This window comes from Lissotriton vulgaris, unplaced genomic scaffold, assembly GCF_964263255.1.
Source record: "Lissotriton vulgaris unplaced genomic scaffold, aLisVul1.2 SCAFFOLD_4143, whole genome shotgun sequence".
In the NCBI taxonomy this organism is placed as follows: Eukaryota; Metazoa; Chordata; class Amphibia; order Caudata; family Salamandridae; genus Lissotriton; species Lissotriton vulgaris.
The window spans coordinates 157,775-178,193 of record NW_028247276.1 but is presented as its reverse complement, the minus strand read 5'-3'; the positions used below and the strand labels follow the sequence as shown (position 1 = coordinate 178,193).

The following is a 20,419-nucleotide window of genomic DNA, read 5'->3' as shown; positions in this document are numbered from 1 at the left end:
GAGTTGTGTCATGTTTTTGCCAAACAACGGATTTCCCTTCGCCAGTTGGCTCGGGTGGTGGCTCTTTTTTTCTGCATCCATACAAGCCATCTTCCCGGGTCCGCTCCATTACAGAGCTCTGCAACGCCTCAAAGGCTTCTTCCTTCGCAAAGGGTATGCGTATTCACACAAAGTCCTCTTGTCCGTCGAGGCAAGGTCGGAAATACAGTGGTGGTTGGACCACATGGAGGCTTGGAACGGAAGGGCAATCTTCGGTTCCGCCCCGGACATGGCTATAGATTCGGATGCCAGCAGGCTCGTTGGGGTGCCAGATGCAGAGACCTCTCTATAAGAGGGTTGTGGTCACCCGACGAACAGAAGTTACACATAAACAGTGGTGGTTGGACCACATGGAGGCTTGGAACGGAAGGGCAATCTTCGGTTCCGCCCCGGACATGGCTATAGATTCGGATGCCAGCAGGCTCGTTGGGGTGCCAGATGCAGAGACCTCTCTATAAGAGGGTTGTGGTCACCCGACGAACAGAAGTTACACATAAACTGTTTGGAGCTTCTGGCAGGGTCCTTTGCAGTACGTTGCTGGACAAAAGATTCAGTACAGTCTTGTGTGCTCCTGAAAATGGACAACATCTCAGCGGTCCGTTACGTGAATCATCTGGGGGGTACCAGGTCAAAGGCCCTGTCGGATCTGGCGGCAAGTTTTTGGCAGTATTGCCTCGACAATCAGGTCTCCGTCACGGCGGAGTATCTCCCTGGCCGAGACAATCAGTAAGCCGATTTCCAATCTTGCCACTTCAGGGATTCCAGTCTCTGGCGCTTGGACCAGTCAGTTTTTGCGAGGCTGAGCGACCTTTGGGAGCCTTTCTCGGTGGACCTGTTTACGTCCAGACTGGATCACCAGGTCCTGCGTTTTTTCAGCTGGCGGCCGGACCCTCTGTCAGCAGCGACGGATGCTTTCCTCCAGAGTTGGAGTGCGGAACTGGGTTACTCGTTCCCGCCCTTCGCAATGATCACGAGGGTAACTGCGTAAGTTCACAGGCAAGCGGCAGATCTGGTTGTGATCTCCCCGCTGTGGAAGTCTCAAGTGTGGTTTCCAGTTCTACTGGAACTTTCTTGGGAGCTTCCAATCCTACTCCCCCAGTTTCTGACTCTCCTCATGAGTCCGGACGGGTCTCCTCATCCTCTAGTCTCCACAAACTCAGAGGCACATGGTGTGGCAGATTTCCGGAGTAGATGGGAAGCCTCTGGCCTTTCGTGAGAGGCTGAGTCCTTTATCTCTAAAGCGTGGGCGGACAGAACTGTCAAGAGGTACATGTCCGCAAGGAACAGATGGACCCGTTGGTGTTTGCGACGGGGTTTTGATCCCTTGGTCCACATAGTGAATTTTTTAGCCCAACTGGCCTCCGAGGGTTTGGCTTATCGGTCTATTAATACCTTCAGGTTGGCTGTTTCTTCTGGCCACGTCCCAGTGGATGGCGTTCCGGTGGGTGAAAACCCCTTGGTTTGTCGTCAGTCGAGGGGCATACGCCTGTCCCTACCTCTCCAGGAAGGAATTGTCGGCAAAATTGGCCATGCTTCTGTGCCTCATTTCTTGTAGGCGATTGTCAGATGTACGGGCTTTAGACATTTCTAGCAGAATTTTTACTCCTGATGGTGTAACGTTTACTTTGCTCAGACGCACTAAGTGCCATACCAGATCAATTTTTTACCCACAGTTTCCTGATTCCCCAAAGCTTTGTGTGATTTGTTGCCTCAAAGCTTATGAGGAGATGATGGAGGAGTTCCGTCCCCCAGGGGAGAGCCATCTCCTCATTTCACCTTTAAGGCGGTTTCTTCACCCACTGTTGCGAGGTGGGTTCGTTGGGTGATGCAGGAAGCAAGCATCAGCCTAAGCCAGTTTGGGGCACACAACGCAAGGGGTGCCATGGCTTCAAAGGCCTTCAGTCTAGGGGCGCGTCTAGAGGATATTTTCAATGCGGCAGACTGGTCTTCAGACTCCACATTCAAGCGGTTTTATTTCAAACCGATTCTAAATATAGCTCATTTGGTTGTGGGCAAGCTTTAAACAAGCATAATCTTCACCTCCAGTCCTGACATAGAATGAAAAATTTCCTAGCTAACGGAACAGAAAGTTTCAATTCTCTTAAGGACTCGGAGGCGAGGATTATCCCGCCCTTGATTCCTGGAGAAGATCCCTCCCCGTACTACAGTAAGTAATGTTGTTAATTCAGATGCTTTTGACTCTGCTTATTCTGCACTGTGTATGACTTTTTTTTAATAGTTTCTCAATGGTTCCTCCGGTAATATGTTTTCTCTTGCCCTCAGGCTCGGACTCCAACAAACAGGACTCCTGAAGAGCGGAGGGAGGCTGTCTACGCGCTCAGAAAGAACTGTTGATGGACTATGTTAGGCTGCCTGGGCCCTGATTGGACATTGGATTTATGTGCTTTGATTGGTTGTTACCACGTTTGTTTTGTTTTGAATACATGTTCCCTTTGTTTCATGGGAAATGTAGTCTTCTGTTATCTCTTCGCTGCTATGCATTAAAGTGAAGAAAGAAGGCATAATCCTCGCCTCCGAGTCCTTAATAGAATTGAAACTTTCCGTTACGTTAGCTAGGAAATTGTTCATTCTTGGATGCTCCATAAGAGGGAAGATGCGGACTACAGCAGTATCCCAATGGCTGACATTTTTAGCTCTGCCATCTAAAAGTCCCACAACACCTTCATCAGATATTAGCATTTCGATGTTGATTCTTGTACTGCAGCTTTTGGAAGAGGAGTATTGATCTCAACACCATATTCTATTCTTTGCTCCTTTCTCGAATACTTTCTGACCATCATGGGAAGTCGAATTGCTTATGAATTTGTATCAAATACTTTAGATCCTGAATCCTCTAGGATGAAGAGAGGTTAACATTCTGTGTGCTATACAAATAAAACTGTAGAAGGCAGCGGGGTTCCATTTCTCAAGAGGTGGGTCACCTCGTAACCTAAGGACTGAGATGAGGAAGAGTTGGACTTAGTGTAATGAAGATTACTGTATGAAATAGAGATATTAAGCGTTCTAACATGAAATGTTAACTTTCAGTGTGAGTTGTGGTTATTCGAAATCTTTACCACAAAAATGCTGACTGCATCAGTGTGGACACAAGGAACCGGAACTCGAGTTTTTACAATAGGTGAATACTGCACAAACAAAAAGTGACAGTGGCAACTGGCAAAAATGACCTTTGCCAAATGAAAACCGTTATCTGTCCAAAATGGTGTATGGATCAGAAAAGCAATTTAATGTTTATCGAATCATCAGGGTCTTGTCTGGAAACATTTGTAGGCCGACTGCATTGGATTCCTTGAGTTAAACCTTGCCTTCAGCAGCGCTACATGCTACAGTTAAATAATAGAATCACTGGGTATAAACATTAAGAACCATTATTTGAGGAAGGCTCATATACTTACAAATGCCTTGAAGCACCCATTTGGGTTTATTCTGCCACCAGACTCCAAAATAGTATACTGGCACCCCAGAAAGGATGATTAAGAAACCAATCCCGCACTCCACGGGCGTCATCCAAAAGGAAACCACGATTAAGAATACGCAAGCGAGGACGAAGAATATGGGCAAAAGAAGGTTAACCTGCAGAAACAGAAGAGGACAGATTCAGGCCTTTAACAAAACCAATTTACGTCATGCTGGAATATTCAAGAAGACAGTACATATTTATTGCTAGTAGTAACCGCTTGTCCTGTACTACATCTCTTCCTGTTTGTCATTCAATACTGAACGTGGCACAACATTGAGGAAATTATGGCTTTCTTCAATGTACACATCCTTTAAAGGACTGCTTTTTGCTCTTTCTACCCAAAGGTTTGGCAACCCAAGTCACCTTCTCAGATGGTGGTGTGGTTTGAATTCCACAGACAGCATATAGTATGGCTTGATAAACCTTTAAAATAAAAATGATGTGCCTGAATCTGGATAGCGATAAGCTAGCTAGAGAAAAAGATTGGGTTCTGAATGTATTCATCACTGCAAGGACAACAGTAATTCCTTGGAATGCCCTGATTGAGCAAGACAGCCATTTATTATAGTGCATGTGTGAAGATATGTGGCCAACTTCTAGACATTAAAACTTAGAAATGGTACAATTTATCAATGTAGGAAATGGAATGCTTCTAAAGACACCTCGGATATAGCAAAAGACAACACAATAGGGCGGCTATGTGTATATGTTCAAAAGACAGTTCTATTAAAATAAAAAGTGTTTTCTTCACATCATCAGAAGCATTGACTGCCAGTTTGTAATACAAATTCTAGTACTAGTAGGAAGTTAAAAAAAGATACAGTTTTCCAGTTTAAATTTTTACTCTAGTTTGTTTTAATCAATAGACCCGAAAACGCCTTTTTTGAAAATTATAGTACATTATTTAACAACCTGCGTGTAAGTATATCTGGCAGAAATGTTATGATGGAATTGACACAATTAACTGGAAAAATAAAACAACAATGCTGGTTTACGGACCAGAACATATATCAGGGAAAATAGGGATAAACACCCGACTAAGGGCCAGATGTAGGTGGCCAAATACCGGTTGATACCGACCAGTATTTTGAGTTTTAGATGTAGGGGGCCTTAAAAATTACCGATTCAGTAAATTTACCGAATCGGTAATATGAGATGTAGGTAGCACTGAAAACAGTGCCACAGGGCCTAAGGATTCGTTATTTACCACCAACTATTAGTTGGTGGTAAATGACGAATACCTGTGTACATGCAAATCTGTGCATGTACACCTGTGCATGTACACCTGTGCCATGTGGCACACATACATGCCCTAAGAGCATGTATGTGTGTCACATGGCACACAAGCCTGAATCAGGGGTGTAACAGGGTGTCAAAGTGACACCCTGCCACCCTTGACTATTCGGTAATTTTACCGAATCGGTAAATACTGATTCAGTAATTACCGAATCTTAACGATTCGGTAATTGTTACTGAATATTTACCTTCATGGCATTTACCGATTTGTAAATACCGAATCGGTAAAATTCGTTATTTACGAATCGGTAAATGCCATTTACCTACATCTAGCCCATAGGAATTACTTGACTCACGCAGTGAAAGGCAACCCTAAATGGGCCACACCTGAAAGTCAAAGTACGTTTATGTTGTTACAGAAGAGTGGTGCTGCTTCTTTAAAAAATATAGAGTCAAACATTTTAATGCTCAGTAATCAAAAAAAGGGGGGGAATGGACAACTTGTAACTGCGTTACCGAGGTTCTCTATCTCTCTTAATAAAAAACCCTCATACGCGCATTATAGGAAAGATGGCGGTATATCTTGATTCTCCGCCTACACTAATGCGTTATCGCATCATCATTGGGTTTTTTTGTGTGTCGTATGCATGCCTCAAGCCTGAGGTAACCACTGGAAAACGCAGTAGTGTCCAGGGATAGATGATAAACTCATACGTGAAGTGAGTAAAAAACAATCGCTCATCCCAAAATAAAAAACTTTAATTCAGACGTGGATGAGGAAAGTTATTAAAAATTATAGTGTGTATATATGAGGATCGTGTTACTGGATCCACTATACTTCTATTAATCTTTTAGTCGACATGTTTCTGTCCCATTGTGCCCAGCCGGGTCTATGAGGCATTCATCAGGACTGAAAAAAATGGTACTTACACTTTTGTGCAGTAACTTACAGTGGGTCTTGTGTTCCACTTTAATCTGGGCGAGGTTATATTGTGCCTCTTAAACCCTTCACATTTGCTTCAGCGGGGGCAGAGTCAGCACAAGAAAGCCATATGTGAAGAGCGGCTCCGGAATATTATTCCGCTCCCCCGCTGAAGCAAGTGTGAAGGGCTTAAGAGGCACAGTATGACCTCGCCAACGCAGTTACAAGTTGTCCATTCCCCCCCCCCTTTTTTGATTACTGAGTACTTACACGAGGAAACAGAACGTACAAATGAATTTCCTCCTCCCTACCTGGTGATTTTGACTAAACATTATAATGCATCACATTAACGACATTTAAACATACACTTCTATGCATGTACCACTGTTTAAAATGTCTGTTTTTATATCAAAACCTTTTAGTATTTGTCACATCCTGAAATCCTTGAAATGAGCTGCTGGAAGCAGCCTGCATGATCAAGGTACCATTAGAGATCACCGGAGGTTGTACATTTAATGGTCCATATTTATTAGAACCTGCTACCATCCTACAGATCTGTCACTTGTAATTCGTGGAACTATATCTTATCACAAATAACTCAGAATTCTATAGCACGAGTAGAACCTGGAAGTGATTCAATTAGCGAGGTTGTTGACCATATTTCTTACTCACCTTGATGGGCCTTGTCAGTTCAGGTTTCTTGTAGCGAAGCCACATCATACCGATAATTGCTAGCGCAACACACAGCCAATTGAAAAAACTGAAGAAGTTGATTACGGAGAATATGTCATTGGAGAAGGCATACAATAGAGTCATTGCACACTGCAAAAATGAAAAGGTATGGCAATATTAAAATCGCAGCTCAAATGTTAATCGTACATTCTTAAGAAAATACTCATTTACATCCCAATATATATTAGTGAATGAACAACATCTAGGCAACATTAGCAAGCTGTGTAAACCCCAGGGAACGGAATCTAATTGATCGTCATAGGGGTGCCCTCACAAACTCTGCCATTTCGGCTCCACTTACGGGTAACGAGGAATCTGGTGCCGGTTAATAGGGATACCCATCGAATGAGATTCCCATAACACATTAGATGATTGCATGTTTTTGCCAAGAAGGGGGAATAAATACTCAGACACAGTAATAATTGCTCCGTTTTCCAGGCAGTTCGCTCATTCCAGAGGGAAAACGCTGACATTTACTACCTGCTATGAGCAGGCGGGGGTAATCAGTGGGAGTGGGGGTAGCGGGGGTTGGGGGGTATAGGTTGGATGATCAGGGGTGCACAGCAGGCTTTTGCCTGTGATGGTGAGCATTGTCTGCTCTCACAGTATTGGTGCATGAGTCATGCCAGGCGGGCTGTAATGCTGCCAACAGTCCCTACCCCTGCAGCAGCCCGTAATTATCAGGTTAGGATCCTCTCTCTCTTTTTCAGGTTTTTCTTTTCTTGGTCCTTGAACCTTAATGGGATTAAGTGAGACTCATAATATATATTTCTAGACTTATGTTTGAACATGATGAGGCTTTTTTTTTAAACAGAAGCAATATTGGATGTGATTTCATTGCTTAGAATGGGGAAGAATTTTCGGAATATAATTATTCTATATTTCATTCACTTCCTATGCTGTGTAGGTCTAAACTTTGAACAATGACAATGAAAAAGTTAAAACCCAAGACAAAAAGAATTATGGTCAGTGAAATGATTCCCACTTAGCGAATTATTAAATATATGGACTTTTTAAATAAACATAATGGCCCTTACACATACTTAGTAGCTGGTCTCCTCTGCATGCTTCTGACAATTAGCTTAACCATTGCTGTGCCAGCTCTAGTTCTGAATTTTGAATATAACATATTTGCATTGTAAAAATCTTGATTGAAGTCAAACAGTAGAATATTTGCGGGGCACTTTTATACTAAAAAACTGAAACTCTAAATGGTGGAAATATGGCATTTAAAAAAAAACAAATCGGTACACATGCAGGAGCCTATCTGAGGCTTTTCTAAATTTACAAATGTTTGCCTTTTTACTCAGAATGAAATGCAGACATAAAACAACAGTGCAGCACAACCCCTAACATTGTTGCCTAGGAAAAAGGAGGAGATGTGGGACAAAGGGAAAACAGCAAGCTAGGCAGCACCCACAGCGAAGCAGTAAACACTACTCCTTTAAGAAGCTAGTAACTTCCACATTCTATCATGTCCTTTACTGGCCGTTGCAGGACAGGATACGGTCCTTGTGCCAAGTCTGGATAGATCGCTACTGAGAGATATTTTACCAAATAAAGGCCGATGCTCTGAACGTGGGAGTGGTGTTTATGACTTCAATGGAGATTCCCAATGAAGCAGAACTGGGATTACCAGGATGAAGAAACCTTTCTTTCTGCATCAAAGATTTTTATTGATAATTATATACAGCAGAAAACACTAACAAGCAGATCCATACCAAATCACAATTTAAACATAAAGGATGGTAAGGAAAGAAAAAATGATTGGAGGCAATAATATTCAGTTAACTATGTTCTACTAACACACTATGAAGTCTGCTTTGGCATTTGGATTTAAACAATAGTGCTTTGGGAAGGCATTGATGGATCTCCACATAACCGCTTTGCAGATATTATTAAGTGGAACATTTTTCATCTGCGCATCAGTAGCCCCTTCGCCTCTTGGGTAATGAGATTTAGTTTTCTCTGTTAGCACCTTATCAGTTAACTAATTACAAAGTATTATAAAGGACGCAATCCATCCGGACAAATTCTACTTTTGGGAACGCTCTTCAAGCTGAGCCATAGCTGATAAAGAGTTGACTACATTTTGTTGTTGTCATGTCTAAGTAAAATCCTATGGTCATTCTAACAAAGAATACTGCCAAATACATTTGCTGATTAATGTGAAAATATGAAAAGTCCTTGGGGTGGAATGAGGGGCATGTACTCACTGCTTAAGGGAAAAGTAGTACAAGTTTGAAGTACTAAAAGTACCACACGTTCACTGTCTGATGTAACTAATCAACTAAGAATGCCTTTTACCAATGTAAGTGTTGTAACAAGCCCTTACATATATGAATGAGTCCTTATATAAGACAAGACTAAATAAGGTTACAAAGGAGGAGACAGCTTCCAAAGTTTTAAGGGAGCATAAGGGACATTTTAAAAACCCTTAAAAAGTCCTTTATGATAGGGAGTTTAACAAACACTGCTGAGGGTACCGAAGAGAAGGCAGGACTCGGTACCAGTGACGTCAATGTGTGCAGTCACCCAATGGACACGTGATCCTTTGACGCTTATGCCGTGAGGAGGTGGTTGCAGGTATAAGGAATGTTCGCAACCACCGGGTTTGGTGTTAATCTTGAATGAAGTGAAAACTGGTAACCCCTGCAGCCCTGATGAAGTTGCGCAAACTGTTGGCAACAAAACATGTCGGCTCTTTGGAATTGAAAATGGTCTGATTCAAACAATTTTTTTTAATTGGGGACGCTTACAGCACTGAATAAAGTTATGTCAAGCCACTAAGCAGTACCTCATTTTAAATGGGGGAATTGCATCTCTATTCTCACGGGGGTCCAGTGGGCACTTCAGTGACACTTTGCACTGACATTGCATTCATATTTGTTTTTTCACTGCCTGCGAATTTCAAGATGGAACACACACTTTTTCTTTACGGGGAGAAAGCAACCGATGATGAGAAGTGGGTGTGCTAGTGAGTACCAACCAGCAACCCCCCCTTGGTGTAGCAACCATGAGGTGCTTTCTGTCCTTCCTCACATTTTTCCTGTAATTGGTTCGGAGTCTTTCCTATGGTGTATTGATATTTCTTGTTATAAACAGAACACAGGACACTTGGATTAGCAACAGTGAGTTGCTCCTGTGAGGGAGTGTCTGAAAAATGTTAAAGACTCCTCCAGTGTCTTTAATTTAATGGATGGTATTCATTTTAAGTCAGGCCCTTTGCTGTTGATAGTCTGTTGAGTTGGGGGCGGCCTGACTGTTTCTCTCTCCCTGGTGCTCCTTTTGTGTTGTTGAGTTGTTACAATAGGCGACAAACAGTTTTCATTTTTCTGCATAACATGCATTTATACAGTCTGGTGGTAGTTATAAATAACCAAACTCTAAGACTTCAGGAGCCAAATCGCTAGGTTGAGTTCTCTGGGATTTGGATGCCTGATTTCTTCATGGCTCTGAGTGAGGAGACAGGGTGTGAGATGTAGCTTTTGATGTGTAACTACCGAGAGTTCTAACAGGGTGGTGTACCAAGGTTGACAAGCCCATGTGGGGGGCTACTAAGATCAGTGTAAGGGACGTTTGCCTGAGCTTCCAAACCAGTAATGGAAATAGTGGGAGAGGCGGAAAAGCGTAAGCAAATATCCCTGACCAATTCATCCATAGAGCATTGCCTTTCCATGCTCAGTGTGGGAACGTGGATGCGAAGTTTGGGCATTTTGCGTTGTGTACTGTGGCAAATAGATCTATCTGTGGAAATCCCCATTTTTGAAAGGAGGAAAGAAGAACTTGGGGATGAAGTTCCCACTTGGGTACTTGCTGTCTGTGTCTGCTGAGCAGGTCTGCAATCTGATTGTCTATTCCTGGAAGGTGTTCTGCTAGGAGATAGATTTTGTGGCGAATCGCCCAATTCCAAGTGATTTGTGCAAGGCGTGACAGCTGGAGAGAGTGTGTTCCTCCCTGTTTCTGTAGGTAGTACATAGCTGTCATGTTTTCCGTGCAAATTAAGACAGTCTTGTCTACAAGTTGGGTGAGAAAAGCTTTGAGTGCTAGGAACACTGCTTGAAGTTCCAGATAGTTGATGTGGAGACGTTTATGATTGTGCGACCACAGCCCCTGTACTGTGAAATGTTGAAGGTGGGCACCCCAACCTGCTAACAGTGCATCTGCCATCAGTGTAGTCTGTGGAATTGGGTCTATGAAGGGCCGCCCTTTTGCTAAGTTTTGACGGTTCCACCACTGCAGAGAGTTATGGGTGCGGCTGTCTACCAACACTAGATCGGTTAATAGACAATGTGCTAGATTACACTGACATGCTAGACATTTTTGCAGTGGACGCATGTGAAGCCTTGCATGAGGTACGACTGGAATGCAGGATGCCATTGTTCCCAGCATCTGCATGAAGACTCTGGCTGGTAATGATTGATTGGGTTGAAATTGTAATATTGTGGCTTGAATATTGTGAATCCTGGCTACATTGGGAGAGGCGAGAGCTTTGAGTTAGGTCTCAAGGAGCCATCCCTTTTGGGAGTCAGAAAATAAAGGGAATAAACCCCTAACCCTTGGTAGTGAAGTGGGACTGGTTCTATAGTCCCTTTGAGTAATAAAAATTGCACTTCTCGTTGAAGCAAATACTGGTGGTCTGGTGCCATTTTGTGAGATCGAGGAGGAATGTTTGGAGGCTTTTTGATAAGCACCAGGCAATAACCATGTTGGATACTTCCAAGCACCCATTTGTCGGTTGTTAATGATTTCCAAATGGGGAGAAAGTCTTGGTCTTCCTCCGAAAGGTGTGGAACAGTGGGAGAGAATTGTTAGGAAGTCACTGAGGGTGTTGGTTGATAATTAGGGAGGATATTTCCAAGGCGAGAAGACTGACTTCGGACACTGAGCAATTTGATTGTATTGAACGGACAATTGGGTCTGAGGAAATGGCTGCAAATCTATTTGCCCTTGATTTTAGATCTAGTCCCCCTGCCCATTCAAGCATCCAGTTAAGGAAGGCTCCACCTGGTCCCCGGGTACACTACTATTCTGGGCAGTGTCCACGGCGGTGTGTTGGAAGCTCTGGGGTAGAAAATATCGATTGACTCCCTGGTGTACATACGCAAGGGCCGTGTATTGATGGTGCAAAGGGTCAAGCGGATATTAGTGATATTGGCAGTTTGCTCACAGAAACGATACATTCGCTAGGGATGTGCGCTTGTACAGGTGATGGTCTGGCCGTTTGTTTTGGTAATTCCCAGGCAGACAATATTGATATTTCTAGTGGTTTTTCTGAGGGGAAATCACCCACTACAACTCAATATAGCGATGCCCCTGGCCTTGGTCCACAGAGTTATCCTATTACCATTAAACAAAGGCAAGGCATGTCATCATTGGATACAGGCTATGTTCCTACCAGGGGTTCATTTATGTCATGGAACACTGCAAGTTTGGGTTCCAAAATATCATTACCGGATTGGCTTGTATTCGTTACTGAGTTCGAGATCTGTACTTTCCAAGAGACTTGGCTCCTTGAGCCACAATTTTGTGCAGGTTATCTAAACTTTTTTGTTCCCACAATCAAAGGCGCCAAAGGTCGCCCAATCGGTGGGCTTACGATATGGGTTCGCCAAGCACTGGCATTGAATATTAAAGAATTGCCTTCAGAGAGTAGTGACATTCAGGTGTTAAGGCTAGATTTGGGGCCCTTAGGACTTCTGGACATATATAATGTCTATGTGAGGGGAGTTCGGGGAGGAAAGTCCCAAGTTTTAGCGGCTTTGGACGGCGTCCTCGAGTGTTACTCAATGGACAGTGGTGTGATTGTTGCGGGCAATTTAAATTCCACCTTCGAGCCGCTTGCTACTCCCGATTGGCACCTCACTGATGACGAGGATTGCCTTTGGGAGTACCAAAATTGGAACTCGAGCCCGTAAAAAAATGGACAGAAGTCGTCATTCAGATTAATAGTATCTGTTACGAAAGGGGACTTAGGGCCCTTAATGGTAGGACATCACAGGATAGGTTTGGGCTAATACGTTTAATAACGGACATAGTAGAAGTAGGATTGACTACATCCTCTGTAGCATGAAAGTCTAGCACATGATTATTGATATGGTGGTTATGGATCGCCCATAATCCACTGCGTGTGGCGACATCTAACCAAAAAAACTGGAGGTTATGGCAAACATTACGGAAGATGTTGATTACACTGTCCTAGAGATTGAGCCAGCCCTGGGTACTGGTGGTGATTTAGGGCACGTGACAAAGACACACAATAGTTTTTTTACCCATACAAGTAGCCAATTTATTATGCACTATAGAAGCCAGCAACTAGCGGACTCCGAACCCTTTCGTGGTATAATAATGAATGTAGGCACGCAAGAATTGCCCTTGGTAATGCTATCAGGGTTGTGGAAATGGGTACTGTGGGTACTGCAAGATAAGAATACAAAAAAGCTATCCATAAAGGCAAGTGTCTTTGGGATGAGCTTAGATGGCAGGACCTAAAAGAAGCTAGTTTGCAGAATAATACCAAATTATTCTGGAATATTATTAAGTGGGGCAGAGGGGGACAACCTGATCAGCCCATAAACCATGTCCCTAAAGAAGGATGGGTTGACTACTTTAGGCCCCAATATGCGCATTACTTCTTAGATGAACAAATGGAAGAAGTTAAGTTATGGTTTTTATACTGAAGAGGCTTTTAATAACAAAGAGGTTTTAGCAGCTCTTAGTGCAGTTGCTGGAGGTAGAGCGCCGGGACCCGATGGTGTCCCTGCGGATGTGTTTCTCTACGACAAAACACGATGGGGTAGATACATCTTGTTGATGGCAAATGCAACGGCCCAGGGTGCCCCGATCCTGGTTTCGTGGAAAGGGGCCGTGATAATTCCAGTATATAAAAAAGAAGATAAAACTCAACCGGGGAACTACAGACCTATCAGTTTGATAGATAGGATCCAGAAGGTAGTTGGGAGGTTGATCCTGAATAAAATTGTAGACTGGATTGAAGAGAATAGTATATTGTCCCCTTTCCAAGCGGGTTTCCGTAAATACACTAGCACCATTGATCAAGTCTTTAGTTTTATTCTTTTATATTGGAAGACTGTGACATTGGGCAAGGGCAGCCTTTATGCGGCCTTTGTCGATTTAAGTGCAGCTTTTGACCTCTTCCCCCATTCTCGGCTATTCGACAGATTTTCTGTCTCTACTGTTCCACAAACATTTCTCTCAATTAAGCCTTGTATTTCCCTCATTTTGAGGAGGCATGAAAGTCTCAAGAGTTAAAGCATGGCTGTTCTTTACAGGTGAGACTAATCAGCAAATCAGGTGTAGGATCAGACAACAGAAACAGCAGAACTTGCTTGAACAACAGTATTTATTCTAAAGCCAAAACATTCTCGTCTGCTACACTTGCAAAACCCGGAACCAGTCATAGGAGTGGTCTTGCTTGTACCCCCATGCTGCAAAGTCTCCACTATGACAGACACTGAAGTCTGTTGTGTTTCTAATGGCATATTGAACACAGTGACCCGGCTTCATAATACCCTATGGAACGTGGTGTTATTATCAAAAGGCAAAACTCTATATAACAAGAAAGGTGAAGACATAGGGGGGAATAAGGAAGAGTGTGTGATTGAGGTGGTATCTCTGTCAGCCTCTCTTATCAAAGAAGGAGCTGGAGTTCTCTTTGTTCTTTATGCGGAAGGAAGCTCAACCAACATTGGGTGACTGGAGTCAGATCGAGAGATCCATGGAGGCTGTACAGGCAGAGGAGCTGACAGGTTCACATGTACTGTTGTAGAAGCTGGAGCTGTATGCCAAGGTGTAACACAACTAGGTACAGGACAAACAGATGTCACAAACCGAGTTGACTGATTCTGAGGTATAACACTGACTGTATTGAGGCTTCAGAGGGAATCACCATTACAGGCAGTTGAAGACACGCAGGAGAAGCCGAGAGGAATAATGAAAATGGTACAAATCTTCTCGACTTGAATCTTTTGGTATCAATTCTGAAGTTTCGTCTCTGTCAATGCTGAGTGGTATGATACTGAGTGGTGTCAATGCTGTGTGGTGTGATACTGAGTAGTGTCACGCTAAGTAGTATGACCATGAACGGTATGACATCGAATGAACAGACACCAGCATGTGGATCTATTTCACTGGCTTTCTTGAGGTGAAATGCCTCCTACTCTTGGATGTCACACCAGACACTGTATCACTTCTTGCTCATGAACAGTCGCCACTATACAGGTGTTCAACATTGATTGGGAGCGGTCCGAGTGTTGTGAGGAGACAGTGTTGTTGTGCTTCATTCTTTCTCCTGATCTTCCTGTATAGGAGACCTTGGGTGAGCAATGGGTTACAGTGGTAGAGGTCCCTATTCCGGTTGCTCTATCACTTTCTTTTTGCACCTCCTTGCAGCTAATATTTTCCAGTTTTCCTTTGAGGCACATGACATCTCATTCTCACACAAGTTTAATTTCTTTTCTTAAACTGACTCTATACAGGAAATGGCAGTTGCCAGTACAAGGTATACTGGTATATGGAAGCTGTTGACTCATTAAGGCAGTGCCTGTTTCAGGCTTCTCTGTGGAAGCTATAAATGTAGCTGTTTTCCCTACTTTTTAGCCATTTTTTGTCCTTTTCAAGTAAAAAGAATTTTAGAAATTATGCTGCTGTGTTGTTTCATTCTGAAATAGAAAAGAAAGCATTTCCAGTTTTGGGAAATTTTGCTTAATATATTCTGCTGTATTAGTATCTGTAGTTAGAAAATACTGGATGCTCATCATTTAGTGCTATTCTTAATATGTTATAAAACTGGTCAAAGATCCGCACATGCTCTAGGAAAATGTAATTGTTGATTTCTAAGAAATGACTCCATACATATTCTTTGATGCAAAACCTTTGCGACTCAACAGGAAAATATTAAAAGAATAAAAATGACATTCGGATGCTTACCGTAAAAATGAGAGATGGCACAGGGGTCATTAGTCTGGGATTGATCATGGACAGGAGAGTGGGTAGGTGACCTTCACGGGATCCAACAAAAAATAGCCTAGAATGAGAGGAAAACCCAAGTGTCTAATGGCTAGAGATTAAAATACAAATCATGCTAAAATATTATTATATCAGGGAAAAAGGGTGAATATGAACTGATTCCAAAAACGTATAACATCTGCCATACACAGTGATACGGTCCACCTTTAAGAGACTCTCATCCGGTTTTACAGAAAGCAAAAAATGCCGAATCTTTGCACTTGGGTGAATTAATCTTCTAGAGTGAGGCCATGGGGTTCTCCTATACCATGCAATTTAAATGTTTTTGGTATTTGTGTAACAAACACAGAGGTTATCAGCCGTGAAAATGCCAATTTAACATTTAGTCAGGTATAGGATAATGTGTATTTACATTCATAATTGAGATGGAAAAATTACTTGTAATTAAATAGTTTTCATCCTAAAACCTTTCAATTAAGTCATAAAATCTGGATATTCTCTGGCTATGTATACATCTCAGAAAGCGTCTCACAAAGCGAAAATCATCAGTGGTTGTAGCTGCTCATACCACACACAGATGGAGCCACGATTAACAGTTCTATGAACTTGGAAGCTTATTCAGTTTTTTCACTGGAATAATACAATGACCTCATAAACGTCTACACTGAAGAAAGCTGATTTTAATGGAAGTAAAGGTGGCTTACCTCTAATCCTGGTTCTTCTTTAGGTGAATCCCAATTGAAATCATAAGCACTAAATAGTCCTTCCCGAGGGTGGGATCCAGGAGCACTTTTAAATTTAAAAATATAAACTTTTCTCTAAAAAAGCCAATCTTTTCTTTTTAAAAGAAAACATTTTTGACAGTCCATTGACGGCAAAATTGGATATATTTTGTTTAATTGTCTTAAAATAGCAGCCAATTCAAATTTAGACAATTAGACAGGTCACTAAATAGAAAAAGAGGAACATTTAGCTAAATAGGCAGCAACCTGATGAAGCTGGAAAAACGTCATTGCTCCTTTGAGTGGGCACAAGCTAACAATCTCCCATCTTGCCTTGTCAATGACCGTTGGTCCAGTTCTTTTGCATGGAGACTTTGGATCCTGCAAGCTGTTTATTCTTTGATCTGTTCTACTACTGCGGAGGATAGAGGGCTTCTTATGGTTTCAATGGAAATTTCCTTGAAAAAGAGCAAGGAGTACAAATATCCAACTTTTCTTTCTCCTCAGGGGAAGTCTCCCTTGATAATCATAAGCAATGAATAGAATAGAAAGCCTATTACACATCTGGTGGTGAAGGGACATATATATATATATATATATATATATATATATATATATATATATATATATATATTTAGATCTAAGCAAAAGGATTTCACGAAAAACTTTGCCTAATTTGGGCATCTGCTCTGTATTGGCCGGGTACTAAGTTGCCACCATACAAAGCTCTGTTATAGGTATGCCTTAACAAATTAGTATTTGTAGCTTTACCCTTGGTAGAAAGAGCCTTAGGCTTATCTGCCAAGGACTTATTTGCTTTCTGATACAAAGAGAATAGAAGAAATAATCCATCTAGAAATTGACTGATTTTAGGTGATTAAGTCTCTTCTAACAGTTCAAACATGTCAGACGTTTGGATGTCTTTCATTTTATCAAGATAAAACTTAAGAATCTGCCTAACATCCAAAGTGTGCATGGACCTTTCTGAAGGCGTGGATGAATTCTGAAAAAACAGAAGGAAGGGAAATAGTCCGATTTAACTGAAAATCAGAATCCACATTGGGAAGAAAACATTAAAGTCTCATATGACCTTGCCCTGTGCAAGACTGTGTATGTCATATGAGGTAAAAGGCCTGAATTTTGCTAACCCTGCGTTCAGATGCGATTACCACTAAGAAGACAGCATCCAGCCTTGCACTAAGTGCACTTGAAGAAGGACCTATGAATAGGTTCAAAACGAGGATCCATTTGTTTCTAAATAACCAAACTGATCCCTCAGGAGGTCTTCTAACTGGTGGGAACAGTTTTTAATGCCTTAAAGGGAGTCTTCCGCAACAGGGACCCTGACAAAAGAGGTTTGTGAAGAATTTTTTCTGAACACTGCAATAACAGCATCCTTTACCATTAAATGTAAGCATTTAATTTACCATTAAAGAAGAGAACTGAAGGCCTGATCTGTTTCATATTCATCTCTCTGACAGATGAACACTGTTAAACCATAACTGGCGTGGCCACTCTGGTGCCATGACTATCATTCTTATTCCGGAGTAGGTCAGTTTGAGGAATAGTGATGAAATCAGGGATATTGGTGGAAATGCGAACAGAAACTTCCCTCACCAGTTTATCAAAAGAACATTCCCTTGGTTGGCAGTATCTAGAAGTGAAGTCTCAGCATTTCCTTTTTCGGCACATCAGCAAATAGATTTAGTGGTGGATACCCCTGTGCATCGAAGATGAAGTGAAGCACATCGCTGTTTATAATTATAAACCATTTGTGGTTTTCTTGAATAAACCTTCTGAGTGAGTCTGCTTCCAACTCCTGAACACCTGGGAGGTGAACCACTGAGATTTACAGGTCTCTGGCCAAGAGCCATTTATAAATCATTCGTTCTTCAAAAAAAGAATAGTCTGGATCTGGTCCCCCCCCCTTTTTGTTCAGGTAATGCATGACCGACACATTGTCCATTTCAACAAACAGTTGGTCTTTATTGCTGGAAGAAACGGCTGGAGAGCCAGGTGGACTGATTTTCTGCCTTATACTACCATGGAAGTGAATAAATTGCAGCTGGAGTAAGAGTTAATTTGATTACTGCTGGCAACTGTGATCATCAAGACAGTGAAGGGGCCTCACTGGAATATAAGCATGAGGTACTGAAAAAATGCAGGATATCATGGATCCCAATAGTAACGCAATCTGGCGAGCTGTTAATAGGGAGACCTTCAGAAGATTTCTACAATGAAACTATATCTAACAGTCATCCTCAGAAGGATACACGTTTGCCGTCTGCGTATCCAGTGGTTAATGGACTGAAATGACTTCGAAGTAGACTTCGTATGTTTGAGTCGCAGCCACAGCTTGTTTCAAATGTCTAGTGTTGTCTGGAAATGAGATAAGAGTACCGCCTTGCATTTTGAGAATGTCCTTGGCATGGACTTGAGGCCGAATGGAAGAACTTTTTAATTAGTAATAATGGTTTCCAACAACAAACCTCAGGCACTTTCGATGTGTCTGTTTTATTGGAGTATGAGTATATATGCCCTGAAGAACCCTTGTGTGAATTGAGAACAGATTTGGTGACGAGTGAACTTGTGGAATGTTCCCCTCCTAATATATTTGTTGATCATTTTCAAATCTACAATTGTTCTTGAATTCTTGTTTTGGCCCCTTTTTTGTAAACCAGAAAGTAACAGGAATACATTTTCCTTCCTTTTTGGAAAGATGGCGGTGCTTCTACAGCTTCTCTATCTAGAAGGATGATGTTTACGTTTTTTCAGTTGAGAATGGGCAAGTTTCTTTGCAGAAGTGGCTGGATGAGATGACATGAACATCAGAGAACAGCTGTGTTGCACAATATTCAATATTCATCTGTCCTCTGTGATATTCTGTAACTCTTGCAGATGTTCCATGTTACTTCTTCCCACCGGACATGTGTATGGACTGTAGGAAGGGAAAAGTCACTGTTTCCCTCTTGTAGGAGTGGTTCCTGCAGCGGCCGATAGTTGCCGGCCTCATGTGTCTCTTAAAGACCTCTTATGTTGATAAAGGTTTTGTTGCTGTGTGTGCTGATGTTGTGAACACTGAAGTATTTGAGCCCTTAGATGGATGTATTGGTGATTGTAAGACCTATAATGCTTCCTCTATTCTGGTTTCTTTCCTAGAACTAAAGCCTAGAAGTTCTTTATCTCGTTCTACATTTACTACATTTCTTTATCAGTGTGAAAACCAAAAAGGGTAGTGCCAGAAAATGGCAGGTTCACAATACGCTGTTGTGCTTCTGGTTGTAGGCCAGCAAGTCTTAATCATGAAGTTCATCATATGGCTATTCCATGACAGTATGCGCAGTGTCCCGTGTGACTCATTCAAACTGTGGGACACCTCTTAACAAATTTTGGGGTCTCGACCAATTAAAGTCATATCATACTTTCCCAGGAATATTTTATTACTTGAAATTAAAGAAGCAAACACAAGACTGATAGAGGTTATTGCCACTAGTATATAGTCACAGTTCATACACAGTGGTCAGTAAAACTGAAGAAAAGTGCTCTAAATGGTGAACAACTATATATATCATATAAATAAGACACTGTAAAATTCCCCTGAATCTGTACAGAATGTTCAAATATGCATATAAGGACGATGTGGAGCAATCTGCAGGCGATTACACTGAATCTGGGAAATGAAAGGGGGAGGGCAGGAGTTAACATTTCCACCCTGCTTAAATGAAGGGGTCTCTTCAGGACAAAGTCATCTGGCTAAGCAACCTGCATATAAATGGAGACAGTAATCCAGAACCAATCATCAGTCAATTGCATCTCATAGAAAAAATATTGTACCATATTCCGAGGGCCATATGTCTCTAAACCACTCACCAATGTGTGAGTACAATTCTGCATACTGTCTAATGCGCCGACACCACACAATCCATCTTTAAATGGCTTGTAATGAATTTAAAAAGAAGCAGACAATGTTCTCATTTTGAACAAGCACACAAAGCCAAGTAAGGTTTAAATATGGTCTTATTTCAGACCACATGGGTCATGCATGAATATGTTCAACATTCACCTGGGTCTATTTGTTTTCAGACTCAGAACTATATGATGAGAAAAAGTTTAGTATGACCGTGGACCACACACTGGCATTTTAATCAGTATGGGCCATATGATTGCTGACATTTTGGGCTTACGATGTATATCACTATGGAGAGGGATACTGCATGCGATATAGGCCAGCAGTATGCAAGTTGGGCATACGGACAGCACCTTGCCATTTGTAATAGTCTCATCAATCGAGTGAGAGTT

General features: G+C 42.0%; 1 protein-coding gene across 1 annotated transcript in view; it reads right to left on the bottom strand.

Annotated features, from left to right (window-relative positions):
• Positions 1-3,387: 3,387 nt before the first annotated feature.
• The window catches only part of SLC7A5 (solute carrier family 7 member 5), a 101,077-nt gene continuing 84,045 nt past the window's right edge, over positions 3,388-20,419 (bottom strand). The window contains exons 7-9 of the mRNA XM_086949683.1: positions 15,360-15,456; positions 6,351-6,500; positions 3,388-3,633 (exon numbers count right to left, since the gene is read on the bottom strand). Coding sequence (XP_086805809.1) covers positions 3,403-3,633; positions 6,351-6,500; positions 15,360-15,456 — 478 coding nt within the window. The 3' untranslated portion in view covers positions 3,388-3,402. The remainder of the gene's footprint in view (positions 3,634-6,350; positions 6,501-15,359; positions 15,457-20,419) is intronic.